Below are 26,593 nucleotides of genomic sequence, written 5' to 3'. Positions count from 1 at the left end.
ATAAGTGTGAAAAAAAAGGAATTTTGAAACATTTTGAGGGCGTCCTCCTCAGCAAATGACTTAACAAGTCTTAAGCATTACAAATCTTGAGTATGTGCCCAGATGTTGCCCTCAATTGCTCTTGTTTGTGTTATTTTCATTTATTTAATTATTGGTTATAAGAATGAAATATATTATTTTCAAATAATTAGTATGCAAAAATTGAAATTAAACTTCATACAACACATTAAAATTTAATCAGCCAGTTTATTCTCATTAACTACATACAAATAGAAAAACAAATAATGATATAATGATACATGAATAAAGAAAGAAGCAGCAATAAAATACATATAAAGTAAAACAAAACTTGTTTTTAGGAAATATCCAACAAAGTATTTCTGAACACTCCCTAATTTAATACCGTAAATGTTCGCCTAATGGCGCACCTGGGCTCCTTTGCCTTGGAGTAAATTTCATATACAAATAGCGAGCTCCCTCCTCTAAAATTCCCAACACGAATTAAGGGTATGTGCCCTTATTTGCTGGTGGGATGTTTATCATCGGGGAGGGCACTTTTAGTTTGTGTCTGAAATTCCAGTTATGTCAAGGGTGCCCATAGCGCTACTAGGCGAACGTTTACGGTATACGGTATCGAGAGACGGCTCTCTTTAGTAGCCCATATCAATACTATTTGGTAAAATGCTCGCATAGGCGGCGGCGGAGGGGCACGCCTTCTACTTTTTCCACGTGGAACGTCCCCCTAAAATCTCAAGAGAAGAAAAACTAAAACAAATAGCTATCCCAGCGGCCTTTTATACACTAGCGCGAGACTCTAATACCACGTAATGGGAAACGGCACATTTCATTTGATGTCGTGGTGAATATCATCCCGTTTTCGGTAAAACCAGTGTTCAATAATTACGTTTATAACAGATTCAACATCATTCGCAAAAGGTTATAAAAGGTTGTCTGAAAACGTTTAAATGTCGGGTTATATAAAGGGTATATGAAGGGTATAAAACGTTTTCACAACATTAAAAAACATTATTTGATAATCAACTGCACAGCAAAAACAAAATGTTTTACAAAAAACGTTAAAATGTTGGGTTATATAAAGGGCATAAAAACGTTTTAAAATAATAATAATAACATTCCAAAAACATTTTTGAAAACTTGATTCAAAACATTCTAAACAGAATGTTATTTTTGGGTTGAAAAAATATTTTGCAAAAATGTTTGCCCAAAATATTTGCAATAACGTTTTAAAAACGCTTTCATGACCTTTATATAACCCAACTTTAAATGTTATTCAAACCTTTTGAAAAAAATTAAGAACATTTCTGTGTTTGTTGAGTGCAAATATTTTAATATAATGTTTAAGTGCTGACAAAATATTTGGCAAAAATGTGTGCAAACAAAGTTTACAATAACACTTTGAAAACATTTTAAAAACATTGTTGTAAGGTGTTTTTTTATATAACCCGACATTTTAATGTTATTAAAACGTTTTAACCAAAACCAAAACCCAAAATATAACTTATTTAAAACGTTTTTAAAACGTTTTTGAGGTTTGCTGGAATGTTTTCATCAGTAATATTCTCCTTTAATAAACACGTCTCTTCATTATCACTTCATACGAGGCCAACTCGCGAAAAATACTCGCTCCTGAGTTAATGCGCTCAACTAAGGATTCGTCTTTGTCTCCAGGCACTTTCGAGATTTCGTAGTTCTGAAGGAACCATGTAAAAATCAGAAAAAGCTCCGCTTTTGCCAGAGATTCTCCAAGACATGATCTCCTTCCTGCTGAGAATGGCAAGAAACTATGGGGATGTTTTCGTTCAGAACCGCTGTCATCCAAGAAGTGTTCTGTCAAAATAAATGAAAATAAACGAATCAACCAAAAAGTAGTTGTACTAAAATAAACTTAGACTTTCACGCATCTATTCTTTTGCGGTCACTCTTTTCAAAGCAAAATTTCACGTTTGAATATTTGCAGACAGCAGAATGCCAAGGTCATTTCTATCTTGTTGGTTTCTTATGTAGGATGCTGTTATTTCGTTAATCAACTTTTTATTACCCCTCTATCGTGGACAGAATATTTTATGACCCCCACTATCTCGTACCGGGTTGAACATTTTTATGACTCCTCTTCCGCGCATAAAGAACCGAAACAAATTATTCCAAAAAGATCAACTTAAGGGTAGACGAGGTATTGTTGGTCGAAGCAACCGAAAAGTCGATTTTCATTATCTAAATCAATTACTGAAAAATAACACTTTGATCTTTTGCAAAAGTTCATTCTACAAATCTTATACTTTGAAAACTTGCTTAATTTGTTGCTGCTAATGAGTTATCTATGTTTTACAAAAGTATTGTTGTTTCAGCCCTTTTTACAACATAACTCAAGAACCACATGACCTACAAAAGTATATCTGTGATATTTAGATTCTTCTACATGCTCGCTATGAATTGAGCAATGCAATTTTTGCCAAAGCTCACTACCATTCGCAAGATGCTGTGAACTACCAAATCGCAACAGTTTAAAGTTGTTGCTAACCGTAAGCGTTTGCTTGTCGTATTTCAGGCGCGAGTAATTGACAAACAATATTGATTTTTACTGTGCGAGTGACGAACGCACGAAGCGCGCAAAAATGTTGATTGTAACTAAAGATTGTGCAAACATTTTGACTGTACTCGTAAGTATAAAGAATGCGTGCGTAGTGCGGGGAAATTAGGCCCTCATAATTTTACAATCCCACATTTTTAATGTGTTTTGGTATTAAAATCTTTGTCCTCCAATATTTAATGAACCTCCTTCTGAAGAAAACGAAAGCCTCCTTATTTGTGTAGCCTCCTTATTTGTCAATTATACAAACAACTTGAAGAATGTATACTTCCGATTCGTATTCGGTGTGTTAGTTACTCATATGACATAAAATTGAACACCTGAGCGCAAGAAGACCGTAAGCCCCTCAACATGTATACACTAAAGTTACGTATAGTTTCTTAGGGTTTTATAATGTTTAATACATGTTCCAGGGTAAAAACATCATGAACAGTTGTGAAAGATTTGTTTTGGCCCCTGAACATGTATAAAACATTACCAAACTATACGAAACTATACGAAACTATAGATGAGTTGACCTCAACAAAGGCAAGGGACCGGTATATATTTATGCTTGAGTGAACCCATGCAACCACTACACTGTTCAATAGTCTTATTGTGATGTGGCGGGAGTTTCAAAAACATGAGCCCTGAACAAAATATGATGCGCGCGCATACTGCCAGGCAAAAACAATAGAAATGGTGATGATGCGTGCGCATACTGCCAGGCATTGACGTCAGAAGTCAACTCATCTATACGCAACTTTAGTGTATACATGTTGAGGGGCCAAGTGGACATACGGTCATCTTGCGCTCTGGTCTTAAATTGTGTTATCATGGTTGAAAGGCGCTGATCAAATTTTTAGGTTTTAGGTAACATCTAATTTGCCCATTATGATGTATATAGGATAGAGGTCGAACATAGTTCTTATATAAACACACAACTGACAGCCCACGGTTAAAATAAATACCAAGAACATGATTGCTGAATGCTTATAGCAAACGAACGTACCTGGTTTAAAGCATTTCGGCTGATCCCAGAACTCTTCATCGAAATGCAGCGCAAACAGATTGATGACTACCATCGTGTCTTTTGGAATTTGAAAGTTATCTGCAAATAAAATTCAAATCTTATTAAAGTGGACATAATATCTATAAAAAGCAAAAAAAAAGCAAGATAAATTTGCTTAAAAACGCCGATTGCCCACAAATATCAATTTAATCTACTGCGTCAAGAGACGTCTCTCTTTAGTCATTGATTTTCCAGTGCCAATACTACTTGGTAAAATGCCCCCATAGGCGGAAGAAGCGGGGAGAGGGAAAACGTCTCTTTTACCATGGGGATTTGGGATAATAAGTTTGTGGAATTGAACATTTTCGCGCGTTTCGCATGATAGTGACCCAGTAAATCAGGCCCCGAATCTTGTCGCCCTCAAAAAAGTTAATGCTTCTTCAACCACTGAATGCCCAAGTTAAGCGTAACTGCTATATGATATGTTACCTAACGTGACGTCACAGGTTGTTGCGTGTGGATCAGCCAATGGAACAATAGAACTAAAGCGTAAAACTTCCATCATGGTTGCCTCTGTATATGGTAGGCGCCCTCTATCTTCCAAAGAGGTCAGTCTTTTATGACCTATGACCTCTTCGATTTCCATGGCCACCTTCTTTTGTATGTCAGGATATTCTGCCATAATAGCTATTGTCCAGTGGAGAGTAATGATAGTTGTGTCTGTTCCAGCTTTGAATGAAAGGGAGAAAAAAACACTTAATCATATTTGTGTGGATTAATGCCAGGAAAGTTTTAAGTACACTTTCAAGGCGATTCTTGATTATTATGTACAATGGCAAAATATATGACGTTTGGGACTATTATTCGATCGACTGCTGATTGCACAGGGTATGTGTATCCTCTCTAACGATTGCGCAATCAAACAATTTGATCGAGATTCCAGACTGATTTGGAATTTATTGATTATTAATTTAAGTTGGCATGAACCCTTAGTAAGAGAGTCCACGAGATCGCTTCCTTCGTCTTTTGCTTCCTTCTGAGCCAGAAGTAACGAATCAAATATGTCACGAATATTATCTACACACACAAAATAACAACATCACTGTGTGAAATCAAAAAACACTATTCAGGTTTTCAACGGGTTGGATTTTGGACAAGGATGAAACTGTCTAAATTTAATATTATTAATATATGAGTTATGCAACAAGGCTGCCCAAAACTCTACAGAATATCTTTGTCCAATGACACAATAGTAGATTGTCCCCTATCTACAATCCAGGACAAAAGGTTGGCACACTTTACCTGTCTTTTGGTATATATCTCTACCCCCGCTCCCCAAATTCAATGTTGGACCAAGCCATGTTGTCAACAGGTCCGTGAGACCCTCTAACATTGAAAGATGGGGAGTGGGGAAGGGTGAGACATAGGGGAAAGTATGTACTTCACATATATTGCATGCATATTTCACGCGCCTCTCCAATTTTGATAGGGCACGCATTTCCATTGTTTAGTGCAAGTGTGCCAACTATTCTTTTTCCTTGATTGTAGCTACCCATGTTGCGATGTGTTTGAAAAGAGAAGGTATTTTCTTCCTACTAAAAATCGATTGCTCTGACAAGAGCCCTTCAGTCAAACTGCACCATATCCTCTTAAAGATTGGTGGCTATAAGGAGAGTTGTTAAAAGTAGGTTGCCTCTAACCTATTGATTTCATGGCTCTAAAAAGAGCCGTTAAAATAGTTGACATATTTCAAATAAAATTACGATATCTAAAGTCCCAAGAAATAAATTTATTTCTGATGTGGATTCCGTCCTCAAATGTTTAGAAGCAAATGGACTGATCGTCAATCTCAGTATAATATTACATAATTCTTTTGTTATTTTGTTTATTTATTAGGCCATAGACCTATAGCTCACTTACAGGGATAAGCCTGAAAGACCTACCTGAATCAAATGATTCGCGGTGACGCTTTAGTTCAGCATAAATGAAGCCTAGAAACTCGTCCATAACTCTCTTGAGCTCTGTGACACCCTGCATTGGAACAAATCTCAATATAGGAATGAAATCAGCCAGCGTGCCCGCTCCGAGTGCATCGATGGTCTCACGGCTCATGCGAATGAACCATGTTAGCTTTGGGTCATCGAATTCGTACCTGAAATTATGGTTAATTGAGTCCATGAATTACTCGAACGATTAGGATTTTTCTGTTACCAGTATTACTCGGGGAGTTAGGACCACCTGCTTTGCACCCCCCACAGGACCGAACCAAACCAACCTTTTTAGGTTCCAGAGTTGACCCTAAACATAATCAGGATGTTCCCATAAACTGGCCCCAAGGGGGGTAAAAGGTCATCGAACCTTGCACAGGGTGAAATTTCAAACTTGCTCAAATTGTGTTAACATTTGTTTACATGTTCACGTTTTTCACCTGTGAACCAAGGGAGAACAGTGCCAGTGAATTGATTGATCACCCCAGGTTAAATAAGAAATAAATAAAATAAAATAGAATATAATAAAATTTCTTCTCACTTACTTTTGTGCAAAACAAAGCGTCCCCAGGATATTGTAGATACCAAGGCATACCACTTGTTTCGGGTCGATGGGCTTCCCATGCTGCTCATCTATTCGTTTACCTATGCGTTCTGTGACTTCGTGAACGATGTTTTCCAACTTCTTCCCTGTCGCAAAATTTCTGAATAAAATAACGAAGTATAGGATTTGATCAAACTTAAATATTTTAAAGCACTCCACAAAACTATTAATTACAATAATACCTGATGATTATAGTTTAAATAAAAAAGCTAACACGATGACGAACAGAGCGTATATACGCAACACTACATTTTGCGGTTATTTGCTAATATTCATTCAAGGAGATTAAAAGCCAGTTGGCCTATTCACCGTTGAAGTGATGATGTAACAAGATTGATTACCATAGCATTATGTTCAAAAACATATCGCCCTGCACTACAAGCAGGTTGCACTCATCACCTGTGTACCTCTGCAATCATAGATCGAATACAGTACCGACCAAAGATAATAATCTTACAGGTGCGAGTGATCAGCATGATATGAATATTCTATAGAATTACGATCCAGGTCTTTATCAGTGTTCTTTGACATTTATAGTTCTATGCAGAGATGTACTAGTGCAGTACGATATATTCAAAAATTGTTAATGCGATGTGCGATGTGAGTTGTGCTGTTGCTTCTAAATAATCTGCGCCAAGAAAGTATCCTTGCACTTGGAAAAATAATCACAATTTCAAAACTGAACCATATTGGAGTAAATTTGTTTTTGTAATAGAAGCACTATCTAATCCTGCACATTATGACACCACATTGAATCCAATATGACCTCAAGAAGTAAAGTTACATGCAATTGAATAGACGAAGGTCCAGTTTTAAAAGTGACAAATTGGCCTGTACAAGGCACAACAGTTTCTTCAATGAAGCCTTATTTAAAACAGTATATATTTCAGTTTTTACTTCTCTTTTCACTTTTCATAACTTGCATTTTACTTGTCAGCTCTTTTGTTTCAGTTTTCTTTTGTTCCTTTTTTGTTTTAAATTAAAGGCACACACAAATTAGCCATTTACCACTCTCAAACCAGATGTATAGTCCTTGGAGTTTTGAATAGGCCAGTGTGTCACTTTTAAAACTGGACCTTCGTCTAATAAAATGATTGTAACTTTGCTTCTTGAAGTCACATTGGATTCAATGGGGTATCAAAATATGCCGGATTAGATAGTGCATCTATTAAAATAACAAAGTTACCCCACTATAGTTCAGTTTTGAAATTATGATTATTTTTCCAAGTGTAAGTATACTTTCTTGGCGCAGTATACATTGTATCTCCCAGCAAACACAAAACGTTTTCGACATCATTCGCAAAAGGTTATAAAAGGTTGTCAGAAAACGTTTAAATGTCGGGTTATATAAAGGGTACATTTATGGTATAAAACGTTTTCATAACATTAAATAACATTTGTTGGTAATTTACTGCACAGCAAACACAAATGTTTTATAGAAAACATTTAAAAGTCGGGTTATATAAAGGGTATAAATACGTTTTAATAACATTCCAAAAACATTTTTGAAAACTTGGTACAAATCATTCTAACCAGAATGTTATTTTGGGGGTGAAAAAATATTTACAATAACGTTTTTAAAATGTTTTCACCGCCTTTATATAACCCGACATTTAAATGTTATGAAAACGTTTTGTAAAAAACATTTTGATAACATTTCTGTGTTTGCTGGGTGCAAATATTTTAACATAATGTTATTAAAGTGTTAACAAAATATTTGGCCAAAAATGTTTGCAAAAATAGTTTACAATGACATTTCGAAAACATTTTAAAAATATTGTTGTAGTGTATTTTCATATAAAACGTTTTAAAACGATTTCATGGCCTTTATATAACCCGACATTTTAATGTTATTAAAACGTTTTTACCTAAACCAAAACCCAAAATATAACTTATTTAAAACGTTTTAAAAACGTTTTTGTGTTTGCTGGGATCTCTGTTGCACATTAGTGCCGTTGCTTAGATGTGTCCAGCTCTAAATTGAGTTATTACTCTGTTTTCTAACAAGGGATTGGTTGTGAAAAATACTTAACATCTTTGAACAAGTTCAATAGGAATATTAATTTCAAATGTGATTTTTTTTTCATTTTGAACAATTGCTAGTAAAAACGAAGACAGCATCTTTGACTCATCACACCTTTTACTGCGGTCCCTGTTGCCCATAAAAGGAAACAGTCTGATGCGATAAGTTACCAGTAGTGGTGAAACGTCACCAAAACGTGAGTTAAAATCTTCGTTTTTACTAAAAATTGCATGTTGAAAGGGATAATGAGGTGAGTAGATAAGAGAAGAAAGATTTTGCAGAGTTTCCAACTCGGAGCTTCTCGGGTTTAGTTAGAAATGTTGAAGATGAGTTTCATTTTGCACTCCTATGTAACATTTTTGTTATTGAGCAACAACTATTTATTTCACAATATTTTCATCAACTCCCTAGCATTTTTCAACTTTTGCATATTAATGCTAGCGAGAACTAAACTGAGCTAAAAAGAAACTTATAATTTTTCACAAGGTCATATCTTGAAATCCTGTCCATCAAATTGAACCAAAATTACACACAGATTTACTTCAATACTCTACTCTTAACACATGTCAGTAACCAAGCAGTTATCCAACTGACACAACAGCAAAATGCACTGACATGGGACAGCTTCCTGGACCACATTCACAGCTCAGCCCTGTTTCATGAAAAAAGTGTATGAAAAGCAGAAAGCAGCACCGTTTTATCATCTGTGCAAGGATCTTGTGTGCATTCTCACAGATTTTTTGTCCTGGGTGCCAAATGTTGGGCTGTGAAAGTGAAGGAAGTCCAGGAAGCTGTCCCATGACAGTGCATTTTGCTGTTGTGTCAGTTGGACAACTGCTTGGTTACTGACATGTGTTTTGAGTAGAGTATTAAAGTAATCCTGTGTGTAATTTTGGTTAATTTTGATTGACACTATTTTAAGATATGACCTTGTGATTCACAAGTTGTACAAAATTATAAGTTTCTTTTTGAGCTCAGTTTAGAGAGTGAGATGTAATAAATGATTTCTTTCTTTTTAAGTGCATTTTTGGGTCGGGGCCTGTGTATACTGTAATAAAATAATATTTTGAGGAACGAAATTTAAATTTAAATAGGATATCCGCGTTAATACCTTAATACAGCTATACAAATGCCTAAAATGAAATAAAGCTTGAAACATTTTTGTGCGTGTTGATTTGAAACATTCTTAAGGGATCAGGAATGAGCGTTTTGAGCGTTTCGACAGTATGTTTTGTGGGACATGAGAGCACATCAGACATATCGAATTACATTCTGAATACGAAGAATGTTTTTCTGATATCAAATAATTTTCCTTTTTTGAAATTCACGATATAATACAAATGTTATGACAAATTATTAAAATTTGATATTTTTCACATTTTGATATATAACAGTCCTCGAAGTAAATTTTACAAATCTAATGATATATTCTTAATGTGTATGTAGCTGGGAGGAAAAGCCGACGATCAATTGAAAATTTTAACCTTTCATATTGAAGATTTTCACCAAAAAGACCTTTTTTTTTTTTTTTCGTGTTTTGGGGAAAAATCCATATCTTCAATACGAAAGGTCAAAATTTTCAATTGATGGTCGGCTTTCCATCCCACCTACATACACTTATACAAGTATAAATCATCAGATTTATAAAGTTTACTTCGAGTACTGTTAAATATCAATATCAAATATATCAATTTTTAGTGATTTGCCATAAATGATTTACATTGCGAATTTCAAAAAAATCAAAATTACTTGATATCAGAAGGACATTCTTCGTATTAAGAATGCAATTCGATATGTCTGATGTGCTCTAATGCCCCACAATAAATACTGTACAAACGTTCATACCCAGCGCTCGAAATTAGGCGCGTCCTTGCGTCAAATACCCGTGGAAGTAGGCGCGGACCCGGAAATTTGCTACGGTTCGGGTCCGCGTGAACCATAAAAATTGAACTTATCAAAGAGCAGAAAATCCTAGTTTTGTTGTTCCACTGGAAAATCTGGTTCACATAATAGGTCCAGCTCCCTGAGTACACTTTCATTTTAGTTTCCCATCTAGTTTTGAACCCGAGTTTTCAACAATCTAGACATACCGTGATCGCCGTAGTGAATTCTTTCTCTTAAAAATTTCAAAGGCAAGGGTCCGAAGGACCCTTGGATTTTTCTTCTTATTTCAAAGTCTGTTCATACCCCATCCCTTAACGGTTTCAATGAATAACGACAAAGTAGCGCAGAAAGAGCTTAGTCACAAATACATGAAGAATTCCTATGAACCATGAAATCCATGTTGATCCCTGACTTTTAAAATGGTCTATATATCGCAAAGTACCGTATTATCTTATAATTTAAAACAGAATGAGACCATGACGAGCACTGTTTAAAGGACCAATCCTTTTTCAGGGCTATTGTTCCTTCTCGAATATATCTTTAATATACCTTATTGCGGAATGACCCAATTTTCTGTGTAGTTTCCATCTGGTACTGTAGTTGGTAAATATAATGTCCTGGAAATTTTCGCTTAGCAAGCCACCTGAATAATAATAATCGATAGATATTCGTGTCATGATTATTGTGAAAGTGTTTTAAGATATCATAGTGACCAACATTACTGTTTAATAACATTATTTGTGACACGATGTTTTTTTGTGGGATATAGATTAGTTAGGCCCATAACATCAATTTTGTGACCATTCTCTGGTCTTATAATTTGGTTCAAAAGTAAATTTTTCAAAATGGTGCCGGCAGCCATCTTGTATTTCTGGGTGAAAATGACTCCGTACAGACAGAAACAGACCGTACCCGTACATACAGAAACACCCATACAGCACATCCATCCACCCAACATTTGACGCAAGACTAGTACCACAGGACCCCACCGTCCGGTGAGTCAAGCACTCACACAAACATCGAATAATAACAAATCGATTGGAATATCCCAAGCCTGTGCCCTCGAAGCGTATTTGAATTCAGTTGACGCATGTACAGCGTTCGGACCTGAGCAAACACGGAGCTTTCAATTTGTCAGCGCTTATGCGCGAACTCTCTTTTTTGTACGCTCGCGCAATGTTAAACTCACGCACCCCGTACTTATCATTGACTCCCAAAGGCATCATGCGCACCTTCAGCGGTATGCACAACGCAATATGCACTGCGTCTGTTAAGTTTGCAACTATTTTAAACTGTTACGATTTGGTAGTTCACAGCATCTTTCTTGGGTCTACCAATATTTTGATTATAGCTGGCATACTGCAGTTACTGTCCGTTTTCCTATACACAATACACAGTGCTCTCACCATTGACGTGTGACCTCAACAAATGATGTATGTTGGGAGAATGGACACTTGCCTAGTTAACATCACTGTGTGAAAATAACCAGCCAATATTTTATTTATTCTCCAAAACTTCTAGCAAATATATTTCTCTAACATGACCTAAAATTACAGCTAGGTTAGATGTTCAGAAATGGTCGCACTTTTGTAAAATATGAGTGAGGGCAAGGCATAGCTAGCCAACTCCCCGTGGTAATTGAATGGAGATTTGACCGAAAATATTGGTATCGGACCGCTCACTTCTGAAGGATGCCACAAAAACCGGTAAAAGCTACATTTAAATTATTCTAAATAGGTTCTAGAAAATAAAGTTTTGTAACATGTCCTAAATTTTTAGCTAATTTAGATGTTTGGAGAGGGTCGCACTTTTGTGTTTTAGGAAGGATATGTAAACGACAGATAACACCAAAAATATGAAGAAATTATTTCCAAACCGTGTTAAGTCAACAATCATTATGTTGCTCATTTTGAAGAATGCTGGTTAACAAAAAGCAGGTCTTTGGGTCATTTCGTGAACAATGGTACACATACCATTGTTTCCTTTCATTCCTTTATAATCGGTTACCCAACTGAAGCTGTAATACCAGCTTTATTGCGATGTCGCACATTGAAAACAGACACTTGTACACAACCAGAGAAGATCTGATTTAATCAGTTGAGCTGCTTCAATGAGTGTTATCTTGGTTTAATAGCTTTTAATGGGGTTTAAGTCCTACAAAGGTCGAGATGAATTCTACTGTAGACATGACTGCATCATGGTGCGTCAACGTACATCTAAACACATCACAAAAGTGAGTTAACTCAAAATGTATGCATCCAAGTTTAAAACTGAAATAGCAAAATGAAACTCATTTTAGTTATGCAACTTTTGTCTGGATAGCACAAAAGTTGCGGTCAAGGTGACTTCTTGAACGCAAATGGCAACACATTTTGGGCTATTATGACAAATGAGGCATCAGAAATTGGGCTTCTTTTTGCTATTGCAATTTTAAAATTAGATGCATACATTGAGTTATTATCTCATAAAAAGGGTGGGGTATTAATTACTTTATTCTTATGTCAATACACACACACGTAATCTAAACACACGCAACCCAAACACAAGCAACGTTAACTCACACACACTACAACTTACTTGAATATAAATCAGGCCGCCCTGCAAACTCGACTGGTTTTTTGAGTAAAGCATCTCTCACCACATCTATTTGATTGAGAACTACCGTCCATCGCTGTCCCATTTTAACGGCAAATATATTGCCATACTGCTTCGTCATTTCCTTGAATTTAATGTGAGGTTCATCCATAAAACCTGGATAAAAATAACGGGTTTCCATATTCAATATGTATTGTACAGGGTGTCCCAAACAAAAGAGAACCCTCATTGCGCCCTCTTTTTCTCTTATTTCTGAAAAGTTGATCAAACATATTTTGGTGTGTAAAAAAGACACCTTTAACCGTTAGTTTTAACAAACCAAAACAATTATTTCAATCGGCTCACAACTTTTGAAGATATGCTCTTTTGAATAAATGTACCCGTTTTTCACTCTGTCCAGGGAGGAGGTTTGGCTACTTCAAAGATAGAAAAGTAGTACACGTACCATACATGAATATCAAACATTTCTCAATGATAACTTTATAAAATAACTTTATTTAGGGAATGGGCTTTACCGGTGGGTTTATGGGCTATGGCTTTTGTTAAGTGTCATTAAGTGTGGGTAAAATGGATGTGGGATGGGACTTCTTTTGCTATACTTGCAACTGCTTATTTTCTTGGCTATTTATGCCTTTTTGTCTTATATTATGTCTCTTACCTTCCTGTTTCTTGCTTTCTTTTTATTTACAAGTCATTTCTCTTTTTGAGCTAAGGTAGCACTGAAAATGGCTGTTTTGTATTTGGTTCTTCTGAAGTGAGTTTACTGTACTGCTCTGCCCTCTATCTGGTTAATGAATTGCATTGTGTACGATCCTTGTACACCGGATACTTGCGAATGCAGCAGTAATACGCTTGCGCAGATCTTGTAAGCCCGATTCTGACTCCACATCACAGCGCGATGCGATGCTGCGATGCTATAAAAACTGTAATCTGAGCCAGGTTTTTACGAGCTCAGCGGTGAAAATTCTCATCGCGCGGTGGAAATTTCGGTCCGCGATGGAGTTGAACAATGTTCAACTTTTTCGCATCGTGCTGCGATATCGCAGCCGTGCACGTTTGTGATTGGCTGCTGGAAAATCAAGGTCGGTAGAATGACCTTAAAAGGAGATGCAGACCTCACATGCTTTTAAAACAACGCAACATCGCGCGTTAAAATTAAAAGGTACATTTTAATTTCATCGCGCGATGCTGCGATGTTTGAAAAGCATCGCATCGCGCTGCGAAGTGGAGTGAGGATCGGGCTTAGCAGATGGTCCTCGCTCATAGACATCACGTATTTTGCCCCAAAGGAAGAAATCAAGTGGTGTGAAGTCTGGTGATCTTGCAGGCCACTCCACAGCATGACCCATCCCAACCACTCTGTTTGCTATCCTTGGACAGAGTGTAAAACGGGTACTTTTCTTTAAAAGGGCATATCTTCCAAAGTTAAAGTTAACGATTAAAGGTTTCTTTACATACCCAAATATATTTGGTCAACTTTTCAGAAATAGGAGAAAAAAGAGGGCGCAATGAGGGTTCTCATTTTTTTCAGGCAAAATCAGGAAAATTAACATACTTGCAGTGGGGTACTTTGTAGAACCCCGACGGTTTTAGAGTAAGATAATTTTGCTTTGACACCACATAACAAATTTAGAATTGTTTGTGAAGATTTCATGATTATGTGTTAATCCAATGGCGACCTCAAAATGGGCGATATCGCTTCCATCACCGCCTGATTTTTTTGGATATCCTGTAGAGACTAGGGCTAAGTATCATCGAGATGTGATACGTGAGTATCAGTCTCTTGTTTTGTCAACAAATATGCAACAGGCCTGATTTTAAGTAAGGCTACATCAGTCCACAAAAGTAATATACGTATTACGTGATAAATGGGTATTGCATATAAAAACGTGCCTTACGAGTTTTCCATGGAAACATTCGTATGCTTCTTCGGCCGGTGACCTAATTCTGTTCAAGAAATTTTAACTCAGTTAACTGTTAACTCGTGTTCTGACTGATCCCAAGGAGGACTTCTATCTAGTAAAATTCCATCTAGTTTCTGAGTGATCGGATTATTTGATGTCTTCTAATAAATATTATAAACAATTTTAAACAACATCAAAAATATTCTTTAATATAGACTTACTGAACATATTTCCAACAATAGGCAGTCCCATAGGTCCGGGTGGCATCCCGCGTGGTCTCCGAATGCTCCAATAAATAAGGGATCCGAGGATGGTAAGTAATACCACGGTAATCGAGAAAATCTCTCCAACGAATGTCGAGATGGGCTCTAACATGGTGACAGGGATCTATCTGCAGGGAAAAGTGTAAGAAAATGAGCATCATTTAGTCGAATGTTCCTCCATACTGATGAATGCCACATTACTATTCTCCATCGTAGTGAGTGAGTCATACAAGCAGGGCCGTCGCCATGGGGGGGGTGGGGGTGCGACACCTCTGGCGATCCCTATAAAAAGGGGAAAAGAAAGAGAGAAAAGAAATACAGAGAATGGGAAGAGAGAGAGGAGGAGGAGGAGGAGGAGAGAGAGAGAACGGGGGAGGGGGAGGGAGGGGGGAGGGGAGGGGATAAAAACTACATTCAGTTCGTAATAATAGGCCCTATTGTGCCGGTATATGGGACCTACAATGCTCTTGGTTAGGCGCGTTGAGGTGACACAGAACTAATGATTTTGCAAGATCGACATATTATATGCGCATTCCATCACCCCTCTGTACCGCGCCCTTCATCAGCACCAATGTAGATTAGCCATGGGCATAGGCGTAGATCCCTGGGGTGATGGGGGATAAATCCCCAATCTATTGATAGGGGGGTGGTCCATACAATCACCCCATGTGGACACCTGTATGTGGGTTTCTGACCAAATTAACCTCATATAAACCAAAAAGTGCCAATTTTTGTACGCTTCGCGCGAATTTATGTAACCACTATTGTACCACACTTCACCAGTTTAGTTTCAATATGGTAAATTTTTCCGCGAGCTTCGCGCGCATTTGTAGCACAAACTGATTTTGTCACCAAAAGGTGCTGGATTCAATATTTCCAACCCCATCCCCAATATTAAAAAGAAATCTACGCCAGTGGCCATAGAGCATGGTGGCAAGTCAGTCCCCCCTTCGCTTTTTGACATGGGGGGGGGATGGGGTTGGAAAAAATTTCTGAAAAATATAGTGAATCCAGCACCTTTTGGTGACAGAAAATTTTGTTGGTAGAAATGCGCGCGAAAATGTTTGACATAATTGAAGCTAAACTGGTGAAATATAGTGCAAAAGTGGAATAAAAGCGCACAAAAAGAGTTTTATTTGGTCAGAAACCCACATCCAGGCATTGGAGGGATGATTGTATGTGTTACCCCAGTTTAGTATTTAGATGGGTAGAGTTTTATTGTAGTTGATGACCTGTGTGACAGTAAAACATTGACAGCAAGATTTAGTTGGTTGTACTCTTCATCAGTAGCTAGTATTTAATGATGTTATTAACCTAATCATATAATAACATGTTCAAATGCTTACTTAATACGATTATCAAAATATTTACGTTCTTTTAAGGTTTCCAAATATATTTCTAAATAATCATGATCATGAAACTAGTTTAATTAAGTCTAATTAATTCCAAATGATATCATTAAATATGACAATAGTATTGATTATCAACTAATTGTTCAAAACATAATATATGCAAGTCAAGTAATGTAGGATGTTATAATTAATTATGCATTCGAATTTCTGGAGCAAAACAATAACTTGAATATGAAATTTGTATTAATTACTCATATTAATGCTAAATCCAAACATATATAAGCTAAAAGAAATCTTAATCATGATTGATAGTTTATCAAAGGAATTTGTCAATTTAAGTATCTTAATTAAGGGCTGGGGTATGAGCGACCTTGAAGTTCCGGTATCTGGAGAGGGGAAGCAATAAGTTACCCCAAATCACAGCGGCAGGTAGTGACTGGGCCGCCGAGTGCTAATATTTATTTATTTTGGAAGGTTCGTGTTTGTTTTAAATTTTGGGGCGTTTTTCCAAAATTTGATATTTTTGGTGATATTTCAAAAAAAAGCGACATGCCAAAGACAACTCTTTGGGCACATAGTTTGTTATTGTTATTGCAGTTCTTTTCCACATACCTACGTTAACATTCGATTGGGTGATTTACTAATATTATATATTTTATGACTGCAATTTGGCGTTTTCAATGCGTTTTACAAATATCTAGTCACGCTGCTTTTAGAATTTTTACCTGATCGTCGGCTTTTGCAGGCAACAAAATGCAGATTGGCTCACGATAGATGTCGTATTCCTCTATTATTATTATTATTATTATTATAAAACATTTATATGGCGCTCCACAAAGCACAGAGCGCCTTACAAGAAAACATATACATATCAATTCAAGCAAATTATACAAAGCAATTACAACAATTGAATAAAATATACAAAAACAAGCAGCAATACTAATCTGGATAAAGATGAGTTTTGAGCATGCGCTTGAACCCAGACACCGACCCTGCCTCTCTGATCTCAATAGGGAGCTCATTCCATATTTTGGGAGCACCTATGGCAAATGAAGCATCCCCAGCCTTTCTAAAAGAGCGAGGAACCCAAAGGCGGGTGAGATCAGATGAGGAACGAAGTCGAGATCTGAGACCAAGCGCAACACTACTATTCAAGAGATGAATTAGATCAGTCAGGTAACCTGGAGCTTGAGCATTTATGCATTTGAAAATGTACAGAAGTAATTTGAAATGAACCCTTTGTTTAACTGGAAGCCAATGAAGCTCGTCAAGTAAGCTGGCAGAGGGCTGGTCCCGTCCACAACTAAAAACCAGGCGCGCAGCTTTATTTTGGAGGCGCTGCAAACGCATAAGATCTTTCGCACGTGCACCTAGTAAAAGCGAATTGGCGTAATCTAGACGAGACAGTACCAACCCTCTGACAGCATTGTGACAAGCTTCCTGTGATATAAAACGGCGAATACGCCACAGATTGCGTATATGAAAATTAACAGAACTACATATTGAATTTATGTGAACAGACATGTCTAGAGAAGAATCAAGCATAACACCAAGATTTTTCACAGATGATTTTGGATGAATACACAGGTTACCAAGTTTGAGTTGAAAATTCTGAAGTGTAGGCAAAACACGGTTATTTGCAAAAACAATAAATTCTGTTTTGTCTTGATTAAGTTGGAGCATATTGTCCACCATCCATTCATTTATTCTAGCAACACAAGATGTTAATTTATCAAGAACACATTCACAGTCCCCTACGATCTTAGGATTGAATTCAGCAAAAAGTTGGATGTCATCCGCGTAAGCATGAAAAGAAACATCATATGCACGAATGATGTCACCAAGAGGGGCGGTATATAACGTAAACCCCTGTGGGCCTATTATAGAGCCCTGAGGAAGTGAGTACGTGAGCAAATGCTCTTTGGAAAATGTGTTCTTGACGTTGACCTTTACGGTGCGGTTATGAAGATATGTACGAAACCAAGATTTAACTGCACCGCCCATGCCAAACCTAGTCTGAAGCCTATGAAGTAAGATATTATGATCCACAGTATCAAAGGCAGCGGACATGTCCAGTAGAACCATGAAGACAGCATTACCTTTGTCAAGAGACTGCAGGATATCGTTCTTAACTTTTAACAATGCAGTCTCCGTACTATGGTTTTGCCTATAGGCAGACTGATGTTGTTCACCAAGGCAATTGCTGTCCACATAGTCGGTAACCTGACATGTCACTGCCTTTTCCACTACTTTAGACAGAAAGGTAATATTCGCAACAGGGCGATAGCTCTTTAATGAGTTTGGATCCATGGTGTTCTTCTGAATAACAGGTTTTATGATGGAATGTTTCAACCTTGATGGAAATACACCTGATGCAAGAGAAGCATTGACAATTTTTGTTATTACAGGAAGCATGGTAGGAAGGTTGTCTTTTACTAACCATGAGGGCATAGTATCCAGCAGACATGACTTACTAGGAAATTTCATAATGATATTGTGAACATCTTCAAGAGTGAGTGGCTTAAAACTACACATACTTAAATCTACATTGTCCGTAGCAGTATCCTGATCAGATCTTACACAAGAACTACCTGAGCACACATTGTCTCGTATTTTTTCAACCTTTTCTATGAAAAACTGTAGGAACTCATCCGCAAGATCTTCTTGAAAGTCAGGGAGAACTTTGTGTGTCTTATTTAACAGTACATTGATTGTATTATACATTTCCTTTACAGACGCATTTGTACATTTATTAGTAAAGTAATCGATTTTAGCATTTGTTATAAGTCTACAGACATGGTCTTTCTGATCTTTGAAAGCGGTCTCATCAGCTTCAGAGCGACTTTTCTTCCATCTACGTTCTAGACGCCGACGGATATTCCTCGCTTGATGGATGGTATCATTATACCATGGAAGTCTAGGTTTAATGGTACGCGTTTTTGTCACAAGAGGACAAACCTCATCAAGGACAGAGGATGTAATAGACTCATACGAAGCGACAAGAACATTAGGATCTTCACTCTCAGGGAATTCTGCTAAGTGCTCTTCAAGCAAAGTGGTTAATTTATTTTGATCCACTTTACCATACTCACGAGAAGTAGTGGTGACTACTAAAGGGGGAGGTTTTGCACATTGGAAAATGCATGACACAACAAAATGATCAGAGTAATGCAAATTGTCAACTTTGACGTTCTGAATAATATCGTCATCCAGGCGAGCAATAACAAGGTCTAATATATGACCCTTTATATGAGTTGGTTCACTCATTGATAAAATGAGTTTGCATTCCTTGTAACAACACACACATTGCCGTCTGGAAACCGGGTCTGGTACTGATTTTGGGACAGCCAATAGACTTCAGCGCCGTATCAAATCTCATAAAAACCACACGACTGACGACTAGGCTGAGAAAAAAATGAAATTTCTGGACTGCAAACTTATTTGGCGCGCGATCTGAGCTGGTCCTTTTCTGGTGGCTGTGTCTGTTACAGGCACACTCCCTCTGCATCCAAACCAGGTTCACGCTCATTACACCTCCCTTAATCTTTGAAATATAACTACTAAATATTTATGCTTATTTACTTAATAATAGTTTCATATTACTAGCATATAAAGTTATATTCACTATCTAGACATAATAATTAAATAATAGCATCAACTACTATCACTGAATTTCTTATTTACAACAACATCACTTCCTTATGAGTTATATTACCCTGCCACACTGTACACTAGTAATATATAGAGAAGTTCCAAGCTAAAATGCAAATCTCTTATCATAACATGACAATTTAACAAAAGACTAAATTCCACTTTTTAACCATCTTCAAATAAACTACCTAGCCTTTTATTTGCAAATCTTATTGAATTAAGCATGGCCAAACGAGTTTCAATAGAAAGTGAAGGTCTCATCACCATTGATCACTATGCATAGTTTGGTTGTTTCATATTGCTTAGATAACACTTATTAAGCCCAAATTGTGACTTTCTTACATAATCTGAACAAAAGAACAATCTGAACCTAGATAAATTTCTGACTAGACAGGACTTTTGGGTGCTAATTATGGCAATACTATTAACCTAATATCTCCTAATATGGCCTATATGTAATATAGGTAGGCCGTATTATACAAAATACATTACACTTAGATATTTTGTAAGTGTCTAAAATCTAAACTAAACAATACTCTTATCTTATCAAATTAATGATAAATCTACATCTAAACACAAAACTGATAATATCTTTAAACTGATAACATACCTCTTAGGTGAGCGCAAGATCATCTCAGAACATAATTATATTCATAGGCGGTAACAGAAGATCTTTGTCTTTAAATTTCATCTTTCTTCATAATGCCAAAATACCTTATCTTAAATCTTACCAAGATATGTCATCTAAAATATAAAGTTACTGTTAACAAATATTAACATACCTGTGTGACAGTAAAACATTGACAGCAAGATTTAGTTGCTTGTACTCTTCATCAGTAGCTAGTATTTAATGATGTTAACCACTGATGCAGAGAACAACAAAAGAACTCTTGTGTCGAAGGTCACACCAGGTTATACCAAAAAGTTTTATGGGGGTGGCTCTTTTCATGAGCAAATCAAGCTGTTACATATGGACCATCCGCCCTGGCAAAATATTTAGATTACGTGTGTGTGTATTGACATAAGAATAAAGTAATTACCGCACCCTTTTGTGATGTGTTTAGATGTGAGCACTTTTGTGATGTGTTTAGGTATTTATCCCCCCAATCCCCCTGGGATCTGTGTTTAGTTTCATATGGCAGCACGTGTTTTTGAACATAATGAAAAACATAATACTAAAAACATATGGAATGATGAATATCCATTACAACACAAAAGGTCTCGTTAATTGAACACATTGGTATAAATAACAGCATAAATTATGCAGAAATTAGCGGGCAAATTTAGCGAAAACATTGTGAATTATCAACACATAGTAGTCATGACATATGTTACTTTTGAGAAAGTACTTTTATCATAAATGGGCATAAACAACAGCATAAACGATGATATTGAAATTAGCGGGCAAATTTAGCGAAAACATTGTTGAATTATTAACACATAGTAGTCATGGCATATGTTACTTTTGAGAAAGTACTTTTATCAAAATGCGTGTAAGCCTATACTATCTTTCTTCCAATATCATATTGCAGAATAGTCAACTGCAGATCCATCGAATGAACTCTGCTGCTTGGATGATGTCACGATGAGGTTAGCATTTATTCCGTATTGAAAAGGGTGTTCCGATGGATTTGTACTCGACTGGCCTCATTATGTTAAAATGTTGTGAATACGATAGTTCTAAAGCTATAGGCGTATTTTGTAACGGCTCCGTATTCTTTGTGAAGGCGTTACTTTATAATCGCTTGCATTCATTGGGTAAAATTTGGAACAGACGTATCAGAGTCAGATTTTAGCAGTGGCGGCAGAAGTATAAGGGCGAGCATATTTTGTGCCTGTTTTAGATGAAAAAAAAAAAAAAAGGATTGAAGGGGGGGATGATTTCGAAAAAGTGGACCCGTTTTTCAAGTTTAGCAATATAGCAATTGCTGACTTGCTGACAGCTTAAGTCCGCTTTTTGACTCAACAAATTGTCAGACAGACGTAACCCATCCACAAACTGTGGTAATTTGCTGTACTAAATACTGCGTTATCTGACTGCTAAGTAGAGCAGATAGCTTGCTCGAGTGATCTCAAACAGATGAGCTTTTAAAAGGTCAACATATAAAGAAGACCGTTTGGAACACACTGCAGCTAGGATACATACTGAAAACATGGTCTTCAGGACTTGGACTGAGACTGTGGTAGACCAGGTGTTTCCCTTGAATAGACAGGATCCTGGACATTGCCGGATCTTGGATCAAGAACTGAGACCATCAAAGAAATTTCCTCAGAAAGTCAGAGCCAATCAAAATCACTAGGCTTAGATATATAAGTAAACTTTAGGAAAAAGAAATTTGTGTAGTAATTCTTGCATGATTTTGTAATCATGTGACTTGATTAATAGCCATACTGCACTAATTAATAAATAATCATATGTTGTTTGGTATAATATAATAACAGTGTTTTTGCGTGTTTGGTGTTGTAGCACCTGTGATTTTGGCCTGGATCATCTTAGTGACAGTAACCATGGTAATATAACAAAATCTTTACATACTTATATTCGGTATTGTGCACGACTTTTATAAATGCAACCAATATAGTGAAAATAAATTCATTATAATAAAAAGATAAAAAATGTTGAAATGGCTCATTCTTCATTAACAATTTAGAAGACTTTTTAAAGTAGCGTCTAGCAGGGCGCCCTAGGTTGCCGTACTTGACTAATTGAGAAGCCCATGACATACAGGCTGAGTCAAAAAGAAGTAAACTCATGTTTGAGGGGCTGTAACTCGAGATCTGTAAGGAATCTGCTAAAAATGAAGACACCACTGGAAAGAGCAAATTCTATACGTCTAAATAAATACAAGAATTGTTGCAATTGCTCAAAGCAAACTCAAGTTATACTCATTTGAATACGACCACCCATTTTTGTAGCTGCACACGGTTTCACTTCCCAAGTAGGGGCCTACCTATTATATTCATTGGTAAGGCGCGATATTCAAATGCAAATAAAGTTCTGTGGCAGGTGTGGTTTCGATCAATATTTCCTAAATGAGTGTTAAAGAGCTCTTTTCAATTTGAATTTTACCTCATTGCACTACATTGGCCAAATGAATTTACCACAATTTACCACACGGGGTCATACTTTTCTGTCGACGGATTAGAGTCCCACCGAAGTTCATCGTCTTTTTCGTCTCCAATTTCCTACAGCTAACCGGGTTTCATGTAAGTTAGCAGTATATAAGAATGTGAGCAAGCTCAATGTGCATGGGACACTAAGGAGCAGACAGCCGGAAGCTTCACTCAGACCACGAACTGTTAGATCACAAGTGAACATTGCTAGAGTTAGACATGCGTTACAGCAAGAAAAAGATCAGCTCAATCCTTTACCCAACAATCCCCAAAACAAGCTTCTGCTGGATCGTTCGTAAAGACTTGAAAAAATATTGGTATCCCTACAAACTATAGTACCGCCATAGACTTTGTTGAATATTAATTATATAAAAGTAAAATTTGTCTTTTAACAATAAATCCTGTTAGGACTTTGCTGATTTATCGAAATTGAAATGGATGAAAATCAAGCAGCCGTGTGCAGCTACAAAAACGGGTGGATGTATTCAAATGAGTATAACTTTATTGTGCAGTGAGCAATTGCAACAATTCTTTTTTTTATTTAAACGTGTAGAATTTTCCCTTTCCAGTGGTATTTATATTTTAGCAGATTCCTTGCTGATCTCGAGTTACAGCCTCTCAAACATGAGTTAACTTCTTTTTGACTCAGCCTGTATATCTTCAAAGTAGCAAACAAACTAAATCGCGCCAGCACCATTATCAATCATTTTCTCTAAATTACAGAAAATTCTACTTACCTTTATTTGTTTATTTCCACCTTTGTAGAGCTATCAGTTTTACACAGACTTTGTGAGGTAGCACCTGATTGTTTTCATGAATAATATTTTTTCAGCTTGTTTCACGTCGCCTAATATACACCTGAATTGCAAAGTCATGAACACATGATCAACTATGTTAACATACTTTGGAACCTGCTTAATAAGGGACGCGCCATTAGATAATTTGGGGGGAGTTAGGGTCAGGTAGAATTTTGTTCGCTGCCTTTGTGGGAAATGTTTTTTCGCTAAGTTGTCTTTTTTCAATTTGGGATTTTTTTTTACTCATCAGTGAGGCAACTTTTTTTCGTCTCGCTAGTGGGCGAAGTTTTTTTTTTTTTTTCAAAACTCCCCAGCACACTGCTACAGCCTTACGAAACACTTTGACACTACTTTTCTGATTCACTTTCAAATATACCCTAGCATTTCCTTTGGTACCTACAAACAAATTCTGAACCGCATTCACCAAATATCAAGTTTTTCATTGTTTTGTTCTTCCGGACGACACAAAGCTTTACCACAGAGTACGGGGCCCAATGGTTAGGATGTTCGACTCTTGATACGGACGACACAACGCTTTACCACAGAGTACGGGCCCAATGGTTAGGATGTTCGACTCTTGATACGGACGACACAAATCTTTACCACAGAGTACGGGGCCCAATGGTTAGGATGTTCGACTCTTGATACGGACGACACAAAGCTTTACCACAGAGTACGGGGCCCAATTGTTAGGATGTTCGACTCTTGATAAGTTCGATAACCGATGACCACCTGATTTATTTCAATGTTTTATTGAACAATTTATTGTCATTAATCAAGGATAGCATAATTTTCTATCAACGTAAGACGTTAGATTCTCAATCAGGGAAATTGTTTATACTAATAGGGGTCTATTTAAAAACAACAGAGTGAGATACAACATCATCAAGATCATCAATCAATCAAAATGTGTGCATTAAAATACTCAATACACGCAAAGGATGGGGGAGTCATAAAATAATTAAGCCCGCGATAGGTGGTCATAAAAATGTACTCCGGTCACCAACATATTCATGACCCCTCCCCCCACCTTCCGAAGAAAATGACCCCTCCCCCCTGGTTACGAACACGGCCAACCTGGACGTGCTGCTAGAAGTGACATTTTAAGCCACGTTTTCATTTCTAAATAGGTCGTATTTTTGTCACACAATTTTGACTCTTTTGAGTTTACCATCCCGGCGTACATAAAAATATTGCACAGCCCCTAGTCAACTACCACATAGTATACAGGAAAGAATAGAAATTTTAAGAACACAATTCATGCAATTCAATCGTTCTTTCAACTTTCACCTAACGTTTACATGTACATGACCTTAACTAAATATGCTAAAGGGATATTGCAGGACAAGCCACAACCACTAGTGCTTTAGATATATATTTTACAATTATGTATTGTGAGATTCTAGATTGCTTATTAGATATGGATAGTAATATTATACGAAAGAAAGTATTCCGTACTAATAAACCGTCCCAGCATCATTAAATATCTTTCAAATAAAGACAACATTTTCTCCTACTCACAACTAAAATTGTTTCTCTATCCTATAGCTTCCTATTGTCATAGAAAAATACAAAAACCTTTTTTGAAAGGTCTCATTAAAATTGCATTTCATTTAAGTATTTTAATATGAAATTTAGAAATTTTGAACAATTGACTAAACAGCATGATTAGTTTAAAGCTAGTCAAGCTGCTCCCCAACTAGTTTATGTTTTCAGAGTATGATTCTAAAAATTTCGATTTGTACTTTTATTCAAGAAATATACTATAGTATTAGAAATCTAATCAATGTATTAGGAATAGTCATCTGTAGTTCCAACCTCCCTTAAGAATAAGATGTAGCTATGGTTTCATTTAGCAAAACAAGATTACATTTGCAATCATAAAAAATCAGTAATGGGGATTAGGACTGGGTATTCTTAATAAATTCTTAATATAGAAAATCAAAGAAACTAAAACTTACCTATTATGTTACCAACTTTACTGCGGAATTTATTTGCACCTGTAAGTAACAGCGCTGGGCTTCACACAGAAAGTTTATGTGTAGTGCTAGTAATATAAACAGTCATGTATTATGAGTCGTATACACAGCATGCCCAGTCTATAAAAAAGCTTTATTTGTTCGATCAATATTTCATGGGTCATTGGCAATGACATTGCATTAAAGGCATTAAAGGGACATTCAGTGTTTTTAGAATCAGAGATAATTAGTTCTGACATTGTGCACAAAAAATATTGCTGTAAGCCATTATTGTAATATTTCCATAAGAACTGGATTTTCCACAAAATGTTAGTTTTCACTGTAATTTTGACACGAACATATAAGATAATACAAATAAAATCGCTATTTTTATACCAGCGCATGTCGCCAATCCATGCCACTCTGTAAAACGTGACAGATGTTGGTCCTTTTGATCAAACACCGCCATGACGCACAGTGTTCTGTTAGGGACGCACCATTAGATTCTCAGGGGGGCATGGGAGTTTGGGTCAGGCAGAATTTTTTTTCGCCGCCGATAGCGGCGGAATTTTTTTCCGCTTCCGACGGCAGCAATTTTTTTGCCGCCTTCGGCATCAAAGTATTTATTTTTCAATTTTAATGTATACCTTTATACAAAGTTGGGTGGGGGAATTTTTTTTTACTCATCAGTGAGGCCCAATTTTTTTTTTCATCTCACTAGTGGCGAATTTTTTTTTTTTTCAAAAAACTCCCATGCCCCCCTGGAAATCTAATGGTGCGCCCCTTATTCAGTTTATTATGTCGCCATTGTATGTACGTTTTCAAAATTATCGGAACACTTTGCCGCAAAAGGAGAAGTAT

General features: G+C 36.7%; 1 protein-coding gene across 1 annotated transcript; it reads right to left on the bottom strand.

The window, feature by feature from the left end:
* Positions 1-246: 246 nt before the first annotated feature.
* Positions 247-26,593, bottom strand: LOC140163568 (cytochrome P450 1A4-like). The gene is made up of 10 exons (XM_072186882.1): positions 25,736-26,593; positions 14,819-14,988; positions 12,676-12,849; positions 10,648-10,741; positions 6,133-6,291; positions 5,543-5,751; positions 4,508-4,676; positions 4,089-4,354; positions 3,600-3,698; positions 247-1,848 (listed from the first exon to the last, which is right to left on the bottom strand). The coding sequence occupies exons 2-10, from the start codon at positions 14,970-14,972 to the stop codon at positions 1,586-1,588; spliced, it is 1,587 nt and encodes a 528-aa protein (XP_072042983.1). The 5' UTR covers positions 14,973-14,988; positions 25,736-26,593; the 3' UTR covers positions 247-1,585.

The sequence above is a fragment of the Amphiura filiformis genome, chromosome 11, assembly GCF_039555335.1.
Source record: "Amphiura filiformis chromosome 11, Afil_fr2py, whole genome shotgun sequence".
Classification (NCBI taxonomy): domain Eukaryota; kingdom Metazoa; phylum Echinodermata; class Ophiuroidea; order Amphilepidida; family Amphiuridae; genus Amphiura; species Amphiura filiformis.
The sequence above is the reverse complement of the archived record's forward strand: the minus strand, read 5'-3'. Positions and strand labels throughout refer to the sequence as shown.

Excerpts from the sequence above, each read along its gene's own strand:
- LOC140163568 (XM_072186882.1), bottom strand. The coding sequence starts at position 14,972 with ATGTTAGAGCCCATCTCGACATTCGTTGGAGAGATTTTCTCGATTACC. Across the intron at positions 6,292-10,647 it reads TTGGGTCATTCCGCAATAAG|AAATTTTGCGACAGGGAAGA; the intron begins GTATATTAAAGA and ends TATTTTATTCAG. Across the intron at positions 4,677-5,542 it reads CCGCGAATCATTTGATTCAG|ATAATATTCGTGACATATTT; the intron begins GTAGGTCTTTCA and ends TTGTGTGTGTAG.